The 13,585-nt window shown below is 41.3% G+C and overlaps 1 protein-coding gene across 7 annotated transcripts in view; it reads right to left on the minus strand.

Annotated features, from left to right (window-relative positions):
- Window positions 1-9,439: 9,439 nt before the first annotated feature.
- Window positions 9,440-13,585, minus strand: part of LOC109878018 (uncharacterized) — a 37,170-nt gene continuing 33,024 nt past the window's right edge. For 4 of the 7 annotated variants that reach the window (XM_031820770.1, XM_031820766.1, XM_031820764.1 and 1 more), the window contains 5 exons: window positions 13,346-13,363; window positions 12,008-12,025; window positions 10,318-10,344; window positions 10,068-10,076; window positions 9,440-9,913 (listed from right to left, as the gene is read on the minus strand). In XM_031820770.1, the coding sequence (XP_031676630.1) occupies window positions 9,633-9,913; window positions 10,068-10,076; window positions 10,318-10,344; window positions 12,008-12,025; window positions 13,346-13,363 (353 nt within the window). In that variant the 3' untranslated portion in view covers window positions 9,440-9,632. The remainder of the gene's footprint in view (window positions 9,914-10,067; window positions 10,077-10,317; window positions 10,345-12,007; window positions 12,026-13,345; window positions 13,364-13,585) is intronic. The other 3 variants (XM_031820768.1, XM_031820767.1, XM_031820769.1) reach the window with 3 other exon arrangements.

Below are 13,585 nucleotides of genomic sequence, written 5' to 3' on the forward strand. Positions count from 1 at the left end.
AGGGGACTGGAATAAAGGCCTGCACACCATTAGCTCTCCTGGAGGATGGTTGACCAGCCTTAAAACATTAACATTATAACCAAACACGTTTTATGCCTTTTTAAATAATTCATTCATTACATATATCAAAGATCAAATGGCTATGGTAGGCTACAAATATTTTTATTTAGCTGAAGTAAGCCCACATATTTTCTGGAAATGTACCTTTTATTGTTTAGTCATATTTATCTTAGCTACCTTAGAATTGTTTACTTTGCAGGGTGATTAGCAAAATACGTTTTGAATACACATAATCCAAAAGAAAGGCTACATCTAATCTTTTTTCCTAAAATTAATGTTCACGATTCACATAATTTTGATTCAAATTATTAAATTCAGTGCGATTGAACCGAATCCTAACTAATACAATGGCGAAGTAAATCGTTCGTTTCGTCAAAAAGAATCGTTGAAATTAATCATATGAATCGTTCAAAAAAGTTAAACAACTTTGTGTGGCGTTATTCGGGAGTGTCGGTGGAAAGTTTTGGGGGACATGACGAAAACAAGAATACATGCTGACAATGATTAACTAGAGTGTACAATATCTGTTTTTGAATTGACTACCTAGTTAATCTTTCCTCTATCATATTTTATAGGCCAGGCCTACCCGCTGCAACGGCCCACTCGTCTCGCACTACACAGTTGATGCGCGCAAACACAGTGCAATTCCGATCCTGGCTGATATGCTGATTTTTATTTGATTGCTAAAATATTTTACAACTGGGCCTAAATAAATTACATTAAATAAATTATTGTATTCATTTCGATTACTTTTCCAAAACTTTCAGGAGTTGATCATTTTCTAGGATTTTCATGACCATACGAACCGTACTCTGCTCTACTGTACTGTATGTATCATACTGGCAGCCGGATCCGGAAAGGACAACAAAAAACAAAAACATTAAAAAGGAAATCCATACCAACCCGTTTTGCAATGTAGCATTAACAGTTCACTCAGAACGGTGTACAAAAAAAGTGGCAAATGGTTTCCGTTGCAAAACGTTTTGCTACCGTGAGCACTAATAAATGCATCTCGGTTTTGAGAAAGTTGAGTTGCTAGGCTCTTCACATTTCATGGCTCCTCACTTTCACACAACACATTTGTCCTCGTGAAAAGCGTTAGAAACAACTGTAGATTCGAAAAGGAAATGTTTGTTTGTAGTTTGTTGTATTTTATAACCAGTTTTGAGAAGCCACGGATAGGTCTATAAAAAAGAGGCGCTCTCTCGCAGGAGACAGACAGGGAATGAATTCTGCGCATCAAATTAGCATTTTTAAGGAAAGCATTATACAGTAACGCTTTGTCCCAAAAACATTATCATCTACTTTATGAATACACATAACAATGGTCGTCTTACCTTGTATCTCTCGCTCAACAGAAACAGTTCGATCATCCGGTCCTCCAAAATTACTTTCGTTTTTTAATTCATTTACATATCCGGTTCAGCCTCTTCAACAAACAAAAAAACATGTTTTTTATTTAACCTTTATTTAACTAGGCAAGTCAGTTAAGAACAAATGTGTATTTACAATGACGGCCAACACCGGCCAAACCCGGACCACGCTGGGCCAATTGTGCGCTGTCTATGGGACTTCCAATCACGGCTAGTTGTGATACAGCCTGGATTCGAACCAGGGTGTCTGTAGTGACGCCTCGAGCACTGAGATGCAGTGCCTGCGCTACTCGGGAGCACTTGATCACCTGTGCAAACCGTAACAAAACGTTTTCCAAAAGAAAACATATTGCAACAAAAACATCAGTTTCTTATTTGACGAATCCAGGTAATCCCGTGTTTGGTGAATAGACCCGTGCCACTAGATAGGATGTAAGATATTTATTTTGGTGTCTAGCGCCCCCAAGTGGTTTAGCAGGAAAATACGGTGTGAACCGTTACAGGGAAGATACAGGGAAGATGACTAGGAGGCGCCATTGGGCTGTGAAAGGAGGATGAGGATTGTTGGGTGAGACACGGATGCAGCTTGAACCCCGCCCTCTTCAACATAAACATCAACTAATTGGCGAGGGCACTAGAACAGTCTGCAGCACCCGGCCTCACCCTACTAGAATCTGAAGTCAAATGTCTACTGTTTGCTGATGATCTGGTGCTTCTGTCCCCAACCAAGCAGGGCCTACAGCAGCACCTAGATGTTCTGCACAGATTCTGTCAGACCTGGGCCCTAAGAGTAAGTCTCAGTAAGACTAAAATAGTTGTGATCCAAAAAGGTACAGTTGCCAGGACCACAAATGCAAATTCCATCTAGACACTGTTGCATGAGAGCACACAAAAAAGGTCTGGGGTCAACTCACCAACCATAAATTCACAAAATGGGACAAACACCAAATTGAGACTCTGCATGCAGAATTCTGCAAAAACATCCTCTGTGTACAACGTAAAACACCAAATAATGCATGCAGAGCAGAATTAGGCCAATACCCGGTATGAAAATAGCCGTTAAAATCTACAACCACCTACAAGGAAGCGATTCCCAAACCTTCCATAACAAAGCCATCACCTACAGAGAGATGAACCCAGAGAAGAGTCCCCTAAGCAAACTGGTCCACACAAAAAACAGACCCCAAAGAGCCACAGGACAGCAACACAATTAGACCCAACCAAATCATGTAGAAAAAAAAATGGAAAGCTGATTGGATTAGCAAAATGTCATCAACATATGGGCATTTCATATTTTTTTCACCCAACTTTTAAAATAAAATCCAACGACATGGTGACATTATTTGTTGATTTCACGTTGAATTCACGTTAGTTGACAACTCAACCAAAATGTAAATCAAAACTGGACGTTGAACTGACATCTGTGCCCAGTGGGTTAGGTTAAAGCAAAAACACATTAATTACAAGCAAGACAGTACCGCATCCTATATGACAGTCTTTCAGTGTTTTTCCTTGGGTGTATTAGGTTTACTGTGTGTCCAGAGAGGCTGTACATCTGATTTGGGCTCAGACTCAGGTGTTACCTTCAACATTGCTTCCTGATCCTTCCACTCCTTCTCCACCTAAAGTACGTTATTCATTATGAGGCAAAGTGTGACTTAGGGCTAGATTCAATCCGGACCACGGAAGATGTGCATTATAGCGTGTTTGACATTTAAAGGTAATTTCTGATTGACCCGACATATGCAGCGTTTAATGTGAATACAGTCTCCACTTACGCAGGAACTTTGCCTTTAAATGTAAATTGAGCTACAAAGCAGATTTTTGGCAGTCCGAGTTGTCTTTAATAGGAATCAATCACTGCAGACAAGCAGAATTACCATTTGATAAGCATTACTAAAGAAGTGAACATGACTGTCACGGCTGTCTTCGTCCTCATCTGACGAGGAGAAGCGAGAAGGATCGGAGGACCAATACGCAGCGTGGTAAGTGTTTGTCATTTTAATGGAACAAACTGAACACTACAAAACAACAAAGTGACAACCGTGACGCTAATACACAATCGTGCTGACACGAACACTACACATAGACAATCACCCACAATGACAAAACAGGCTACCTAAATATGGTTCCCAATCAGAGACAATGACTAGCACCTGCCTCTGATTGAGAACCATATCAGGCCAAACAAGAAACCCAACCTAGAAACACAAAACATAGAATACACACCCAACTCACGTCCTGACCAACTAAAACAAAGAAATAACACAAGAACTAGGGTCAGAACGTGACAATGACGTTAACATGTTTACTATTGAAATGTAATCTAATCTGCATGTGTATCTGGTCCCTCACAACATTCCTGGGCAGCAACAAGTCATACAGTGTGGAGTCCCATCCAGGTTCATGTGGCGGTTTGAAGAATAACAACACAAGTCCATCGATGGGTTTGTCATTGTCCTTGGTGAGGCCATTATCAGAGAATCCTGAGGTGTGTCTCTGTTTTATCGTATGGGGATGGAGAAATTTCAAATGCTAAGTAGTTTTTTTTCAAACGCTTTTTCAAATGCTATAAACATTATTTTCTACGTTTTTAACACTATTCTACATTTTAAATGCTTTAAACACTATTTTCTACATTTTCGAATGCTATAAACACTAAATAATGTATACACTGAGTGTACATAATATTATGAACAAATCGACGATGTAGCAGGTTTTTTTCTGCTACGAGAGACACCTTTTTCACCTCACTCCTGTGATCTACTGTAATAATAAAAACAGCCAGAGGGCCGTATCTCTTCACCATCTGATCCACTGTGACATGTCTGTCAACGTTCTCCAGCTGACTCTCTGGGATGGGAGGAAAGCCAAGCAGCTGGACACTAGTCAGGTTAGACTGAAATGTCTTCAGCTGTTCTTCAGTGAGGAACATCCAGCATGGAGATATGAACATGTCCATATTGTTAAGACTTGCTAGAATCTTTTCAACTGGCCTCTCAATATCTCAGTCTCTCTCACACACACACATGCACACGCACACACACATGCACACAGACACGCAGACAGGGTCTGGTCAGAAAGGTTTCTGTCTCGTCAGGAGACGAGACTCTCTAAGGCTAGAGGGAAAAACACATTTCTACATTGAAACATTATTGCAGAGGTCGGAGAGGCAGACAACAAGGTTTATACAAATCCCCACTGTTGCAAACCAAATGCTAGAAGAAACTATTTGCTAATATACTGTAAGCCTTATTGTTTTCTCTTGTACCAACCATTTGAGCTATCGAAAAAATATCTAATTGGATAGCTCCATCAGCGACGTTTCAAGCTAGCTGTAGAGTGAGCTTCCGGTACATTCTTTACTCCGTAACACATCATCACAGAGGATACTGTGATGTACTGTATATGTGGTTTGCTCAGAATGACCTTTGACCTCTTAGATGGCTCTAGTCTTACCTTCATGAGCTGTGCACAGCACTGCCTCTGTGGACGGCGCCACATCACCTCCTCCAACGTGGATGAATCACAGATCGAACTGGACGCAGGAAACAGTCACACACTGTTCTGGTCCCCTATACCACCACCACCACGTGCTGAGGTCACTTCACTGTTCATGAAAATGATGGTATACATGGTAGAGTTGTTAATCAATAGCAGACCCAAAGTCCAGTCACATTCTAGAAGAGGTGCTGGGGCGTTTTTGCGCACAGCTTTTACCTCTTCACAGCTTCCACCACTTCACAGCTTCTACCTCTTCACAGCTTCCACCACTTCACAGCTTCCACCACTTCACAGCTTCTACCTCTTCACAGCTTCTACCTCTTCACAGCTTGTACCTCTTCACAGCTTCTACCACTTCACAGCTTGTACCTCTTCACAGCTTCTACCTCTTCACAGCTTGTACCTCTTCACAGCTTCTACCTCTTCACAGCTTGTACCTCTTCACAGCTTCTACCTCTTCACAGCTTCTACCTCTTCACAGCTTCTACCACTTCACAGCTTCTACCTTTTCACAGCTTCTACCTCTTCACAGCTTGTACCTCTTCACAGCTTCTACCACTTCACAGCTTCTACCTCTTCACAGCTTCTACCTCTTCACAGCTTCTACCTCTTCACAGCTTGTACCTCTTCACAGCTTCTACCACTTCACAGCTTCTACCCCTTCACAGCTTGTACCTCTTCACAGATTCTACCACTTCACAGCTTCTACCTCTTCACAGCTTGTACCTCTTCACAGCTTCTACCTCTTTGCCTCTGCAATCATTGCCACTGCTGGCATCGGTTCCCTCTCAGATGGTTACCTGTTCTCACACACACACACACACACACACACACACACACACACACACACACACACACACACACACAGTATGTGGCTGTGATCTGTGGTTTGATCTCTTTCCCTACTGTATTTATTTATTTATCTTGCTCCTTTGCACCCCATTATTTTTATTTCTACTTTGCACATTCTTCCACTGCAAATCTACCATTCCAGTGTTTTACTTGCTATATTGTATTTACTTTGCCACCATGGCCTTTTTTTTTGCCTTTACCTCCCTTATTTCACCTAATTTGCTCACATCGTATATAGACTCGTTTATACTGTATTATTGACTGTATGTTTGTTTTACTCCATGTGTAACTCTGTGTTGTTGTATGTGTCGCACTGCTTTGCTTTATCTTGACCAGGTCGCAATTGTAAATGAGAACTTGTTCCCAACTTGCCCACCTGGTTAAATAAAGGTGAAATAAAACATTTAAAAATTCACCTAGGAGGTTCTGGGGAGTTTGGCAGACTGCTCGACCTTCTCTGCCCCTGCTGGCTTCTTTTTGTTAACTCTCAGAAGCAGCTGTCATGGAAATTCTTACACAGGGACACTTCAAGTCAATTTCAAATGTATCATTGTTTATTATCAGCATGCTGGAGAAGTTCCAACCAACTCAATGCACCATAGTACACATGTCAATCCGGAGATAATCATAAGAGAGGCAAGGTGTGTGTTTAATCTCTCCTGATATCTGGGTTTCTAAATCTTTACAGGGTTTTTTGGGGTCAACCTGAGGATAACAGAGGTCAACATTCTCCTACATCTGCTGCACACACACACATAGTGGTTGAAAAAGTACCCACTTGTTCTATTTGAGTAAAAGTAAAGACACCTTGATAGAAAATGACTGAAGTAAATGTCCCCCAGTAAAATTCTACCTGAGTAAAAGTCTAAAAGCATGTGTTGTTTAGCGAGTCCACCAGATCAGAGGCAGTAGGGTTGACTACATGTTCTCCTGATTAGGGTGTGAATTGGACCATTTTCTAATTCACAGTATACTATTTTCTTCAGAAATGTAGTAAACTAAAAGTAAAAGTGGTCAAAAATATAAATAGTAAAGTACAGATACCCTAAAAAAATGACTTAATTATTACTTTAAAGTATTTTTACTTAAATTTAAATTTTATTTATTTATTTTATTTATTAAATTTTTACACAACAGGTATGAAAATACTTCCATGGGCCATCAGTCACATAGCAGAATATATGGTATCTTCAACTGCCATCAGTCACATAGCAGAATATATGGTATCTTCAACTGCCATCAGTCACATAGCAGAATATATGGTATCTTCAACTGCCATCAGTCACATAGCAGAATATATGGTATCTTCAACTGCCATCAGTCACATAGCAGAATATATGGTATCTTCAACTGCCATCAGTCACATAGCAGAATATATGGTATCTTCAACTGCCATCAGTCACATAGCAGAATATATGGTATCTTCAACTGCCATCAGTCACATAGCAGAATATATGGTATCTTCAACTGCCATCAGTCACATAGCAGAATATATGGTATCTTCAACTGCCATCAGTCACATAGCAGAATATATGGTATCTTCAACTGCCATCAGTCACATAGCAGAATATATGGTATCTTCAACTGCCATCAGTCACATAGCAGAATATATGGTAACTGCCATCAGTCACATAGCAGAATATATGGTAACTGCCATCAGTCACATAGCAGAATATATGGTAACTGCCATCAGTCACATAGCAGAATATATGGTAACTGCCATCAGTCACATAGCAGAATATATGGTAACTGCCATCAGTCACATAGCAGAATATATGGTAACTGCCATCAGTCACATAGCAGAATATATGTTATCTTCAACTGCCATCAGTCACATAGCAGAATATATGGTAACTGCCATCAGTCACATAGCAGAATCTATTAACCTCCTCTCATCATGTTTGGATTATTGGATGGTTATTTTAAGGGAATCCTTTGACAGCATGTGACAGACAAATACCTCACAGGGCTTCTCTCTAAGCTGAGACCTTTAAACTGAGATATCTTTCTCTAAATGAGGTTCTGGGCATACTGCCAAATTGCAGATACTAATAGTGAGGATTTGTTCAATCAGTCACCGGCATGAACACAGACATTGATTATTAAAAAAGCACAAACTTCAAAATGCACCTGGCACCTACACACACGGTCGGGGTGGATTTTCGCCCATTCCTTCTGACAGAGCTGGTGTAACTGAGTCAGGTTTGTAGGCCTCCTTGCTTGCACACGCGTTTTCAGTTCTGCCCACATATTTTCTATGGGATTGAGGTCAGGGCTTTGTGATGGCCACTCCAATACCTTGACTTTGTTGTCCTTTAGCCATTTTGTCACAACTTTGGAAGTATGCCTTGTCCATTTGGAAGACCCATTTGTCTAAATAATAGTTTGTTAACAAGACATTTGTGGAATGGTTGAAAAACAAGTCTTAATGACTCCAACCTGATTGTATGTAAACCTCCGACTTCAACTGTAGCTGTACCATGGTATTTGCACTGCTACTAAGTAAACCTAAAATTGTTCTCCACTTTACCACCTGCTAAAACCTCCCCCCATCCGTAGTTGGATTGTGGTCCCAGTGACTGTCAGACCACCCCTGTTCAACCTGTGTCTTAGGGCCTTGGAGAGATTGGGTCCCATCCTTTATAAAGAGCACACAGTTCCACAGAACAGAAACACATTAACTGACAAAAGCATTTTCCAACACTCACCTCGATAGTATTGTATACATATATATATAAAATCTTTCATATCTTAATTTATTTCCACAATTTACTAATAACATGTGTAATAATGTAGGTAGTTCATATAACCAGCATTACATATTTTTTTATTTTTGGTTAGCAATTATTATTTTGGAAACCATTTTTGTGATTCCTCCTATATTGTCCCTGACACCATAGCAACAGATGTGGGATACATACACCACCCTTCTCTCACAAAGATGTTCAACAGTTGCTCCATCCCAGAGCCCAACTTAAGAGAAGACATGATTTGCAAATGCGTTATTTCCACAATTAACAAATAGTTATGAGCAATAATCTAGGCAGTTCATACAAATGATTGTTACCTATAACCAGGACTGGCATTACAAAAATCACATTTTTAGCAAGCAATTATTATTATGTCAAATCATTATTGTGATTCATCCTATATTGTCCCTAACACCATTACCCCGTAGCAACATATTATACGTACACACACCTACAGTCACACACACTATCCACCCTTCCCCCACAAACAACCACACCCACAGTCACATACACTACCCACCCTTCCCCCACAAACAACCACACCCACAGTCACACACACTACCCACCCTTCCCCCACAAACAACCACACCCACAGTCACAAACACTACCCACCCTTCCCCCACAAACAACCACACCCACAGTCACACACACTACCCACCCTTCCCCCACAAACAACCACACCCACAGTCACACACACTACCCACCCTTCCCCCACAAACAACCACACCCACAGTCACAAACACTACCCACCCTTCCCCCACAAACAACCACACCCACAGTCACACACACTACCCACCCTTCCCCCACAAACAACCACACCCACAGTCACAAACACTATCCACCCTTCCCCCACAAACAACCACACCCACAGTCACACACACTACCCACCCTTCCCCCACAAACAACCACACCCACAGTCACACACACTACCCACCCTTCCCCCACAAACAACCACACCCACACCCACAAACACTATCCACCCTTCCCCCACAAACAACCACAGATGTTCAACAGTTGTTCCATCCCCGAGCCCATCTCAAGAGAAGACTTGATGTGCGAATGCATATAGAGTTGTAGACACACTGTTTACAGTTCAGACATTGTTTGGGAACTTCTTCTCTAACTCATCAGCCATTTTGTTCTGGTCCATCTTCCTCAGGATCTCCAGTGTGATCTTCACAGCACCGTCCTCGTGGTATTGCTGCACCATCCTATCCACTGTGACCAGTCTGTTAGCGTTCTCCAGCTGGCCCCGTGAGATTGAAGTAAAGCCCTCCACACCATGAATCAGGTGCCACTGAAATAACGTCAGCTCTTCTGAAACCAGCTCTGCCAGAGTGCCCAGCAGCAGATAAGAAACATTTGCTTTCGTCCCTGGATACAGAAAAATAAAACAATGAGAACTTTAACATGACATCGTAATAACTAAAATAAACAGTCCTGAAGGATCAGAATGATCCTTGTATGTTGATGTAGGTAAACAACAAGTTCCCTGTTGTGTTTCTTGATGTCATCTTGCTGAGTCTACCTTTAAAAACTGTAATTGAACAAGGAAAGAAGAAGTGGACAGCTCTGAACCACAGGAGTCGAGGTGCACCCGAACAATTAACTCATAATTGCAGCACTTATTCACCATTAAGTAACTAATGTTTTCTAGCTCTTATCTTTAGGTTTTTAAACAGCTACAGTATTGTGTTTGCTGAAAATATCTGCTATTAGCTAACTCTCTCCTCTACCACAATTAAATATCTTGGGGGAAGACAGGAAATTATGTTTACCTGCTGCATTGCCAACAGGTGGTGTAACTGTGGATAGAAAATACCTTGATTACACATGCTGATTAAGAAAATATTTAAGATGACAGACCATGAATATCATTAGAAAGTGAAAACAAAACTGATATACAGATATACAGTGCATTCAGAATGTATTCAGACCCCTTCCCTTTTTCTACATTTTGTTACGTTCCAGTCTTATTCTAAAACGTATTTAAATAAAAAATCCCTCATCAAGGTTTAGACATTTAGGCAAATGTATAATTTTTTAAAACTGAAATGTTACATTTACATAGGTATTCAGACCCTTTACTCAGTACTTTGTTGAAGCACCTTTAGCAGCGATTACAGCCTCAAGTCTTCTTGGGTGTGACGCTACAAGCATAGCACATCTGTATTTGGGGAGTTTCTCACATTCTTGGATGTGGAGCGTCGCTGAACAGTTATTTTTAGAGATGTTCAATCGGGTTCAAATCCGGGCTCTGACTGGGCCACTCGAGGACATTCAGAGACTTGTCCTGAAGCTACTCCTGCCATGTCTTGGTTGTGTGCTTGGGGTCGTTGTTGTTGGAAGGTGAACCTTTGCCCCAGTCTGAGGACCTGAGCACTCTGGATCAAGTTTTCATCAAGGATCTCTCTGTATTTTGCTCTGTTCATCTTTCCCTCGATCCTGATTAGTCTTCCAGCCACTGCCGCTTAAAAACATCCCCAGAGCATGATCCTGCCTCCACCATGCTTCACCGTGGGGATTGTGCCATGTTTCTGCATGATCCTGCCTCCACCATGCTTCACCGTAGGGATGGTGCACACAGCCATGACAGAGAGTGTCCTTAGGAAACTTCATTTGCCACTTTAATAAATTGATCACTAGTCACTTTAATAATGTTTACATATCTTGCATTACTCATCCCATATGTATATATTGTATTTTATACCATCTATTGCACCTTGCCTATGCAGCTCTGTCATCGCTCATCCATATTTATATGTATTCTTATTCCATTCCTTTACTTAGATGTGTGTGTATTAGGCCGTTGTTGTGGAATTGTTAGATTACATGTTAGATATTGCTGCATTCGGAACTAGAAGCACAAGCATTTTGCTACACTCGCAATAACATCTGCTAACCATGTGTATGTGACCAATAACATCTGCTAACCATGTGTATGTGACCAATAACATCTGCTAACCATGTGTATGTGACCAATAACATCTGCTAACCATGTGTATGTGACCAATAACATCTGCTAACCATGTGTATGTGACCAATAACATCTGCTAACCATGTGTATGTGACCATTAACATCTGCTAACCATGTGTATGTGACCAATAACATCTGCTAACCATGTGTATGTGACCATTAACATCTGCTAACCATGTGTATGTGACCAATACAATTTAATGCAGGAGTGGCTTCCGGACAAGTCTCTGAATGTCCATGAGTAGCCGTGCTAGAGCCCAGACTTGAACACAATCAAACATCTCTGAAGAGACCTGAAAATAATTGTGCAGTGACACTCCCCATCCAACCTGGCAAAGCTTGAGACAATCTGCAGAGAAGAATGGGAGAAACTCCCCAAGTACAGTTGTGCCACGCTCATAGAGTCATACCAAAGAAGACTCAAGGCTGTAATTGCTGCCAATTGTGATTCAACAAAGTACTGAGAGTAGATGAGGTCAGTGGTTACTCACTTTTTTTCAATTTCTTTCCTGTAAGAGAGAGAGAGAGAGAGATAACACCTTACTAATATTGAGTTACACCCCTCCCCCCCATTTGCCTTCAGAACAGCCTCAATTCGTAGGGCACGGACTCCACAAAGTTCCACAGGGATGCTGGCTCATGTTGACTCCAATGCTTCCCTATTTTGTCCAGTTGACTAGATGTCCTTTGGTTGGTGGATCGTTCTTGAAACACACATGAAACTGTTGAGTGTGAAAACCCCAGCAGCGTTGCAGTTCTTGACACAAACCGGTATGCCTGGCACCTACTACCATACCTTGTTCAAAGGCACTTATATATTTTGTCTTGCCCATTCACCCTCTAAATAGCACACATACACAATCCATGTTTGAACTGTCTCAAGGCATAAAAATCCTTCTTTGACCTGTCTCCTCCCCTTCATCTACACAAGTGACGTCAATAACATCTGCTAACCATGTGTATGTGACCAATAACATCTGCTAACCATGTGTATGTGACCAATAACACCTGCTAACCATGTGTATGTGACCAATAACATCTGCTAACCATGTGTATGTGACCAATAACATCTGCTAACCATGTGTATGTGACCAATAACATCTGCTAACCATGTGTATGTGACCATTAACATCTGCTAACCATGTGTATGTGACCAATAACGTCTGCTAACCATGTGTATGTGACCATTAACATCTGCTAACCATGTGTTTGTGACCAATAACGTCTGCTAACCATGTGTATGTGACCAATAACATCTGCTAACCATGTGTATGTGACCAATAACATCTGCTAACCATGTGTATGTGACCATTAACATCTGCTAACCATGTGTATGTGACCAATAACATCTGCTAACCATGTGTATGTGACCATTAACATCTGCTAACCATGTGTATGTGACCATTAACATCTGCTAACCATGTGTATGTGACCAATAACATCTGCTAACCATGTGTATGTGACCATTAACATCTGCTAACCATGTGTACGTGACCATTAACATCTGCTAACCATGTGTACGTGACCAATACAATTTAATGCAGGAGTGGCTTCCGGACAAGTCTCTGAATGTCCTTGAGTAGCCGTGCTAGAGCCCAGACTTGAACACAATCAAACATCTCTGAAGAGACCTGAAAATAATTGTGCAGTGACACTCCCCATCCAACCTGGCAAAGCTTGAGACAATCTGCAGAGAAGAATGGGAGAAACTCCCCAAGTACAGTTGTGCCACGCTCATAGAGTCATACCAAAGAAGACTCAAGGCTGTAATTGCTGCCAATTGTGATTCAACAAAGTACTGAGAGTAGATGAGGTCAGTGGTTACTCACCTTTTTTCAATTTCTTTCCTGTAAGGGAGAGAGAGAGAGAGATAACACCTTACTAATATTGAGTTACACCCCTCCCCCCCCCATTTGCCCTCAGAACAGCCTCAATTCGTAGGGCACGGACTCCACAAAGTTCCACAGGGATGCTGTCTCATGTTGACTCCAATGCTTCCCTATTTTGTCCAGTTGACTAGATGTCCTTTGGTTGGTGGATCGTTCTTGAAACACACATGAAACTGTTCT

Source organism: Oncorhynchus kisutch, unplaced genomic scaffold, assembly GCF_002021735.2.
Source record: "Oncorhynchus kisutch isolate 150728-3 unplaced genomic scaffold, Okis_V2 scaffold3649, whole genome shotgun sequence".
Taxonomy (NCBI): Eukaryota; Metazoa; Chordata; class Actinopteri; order Salmoniformes; family Salmonidae; genus Oncorhynchus; species Oncorhynchus kisutch.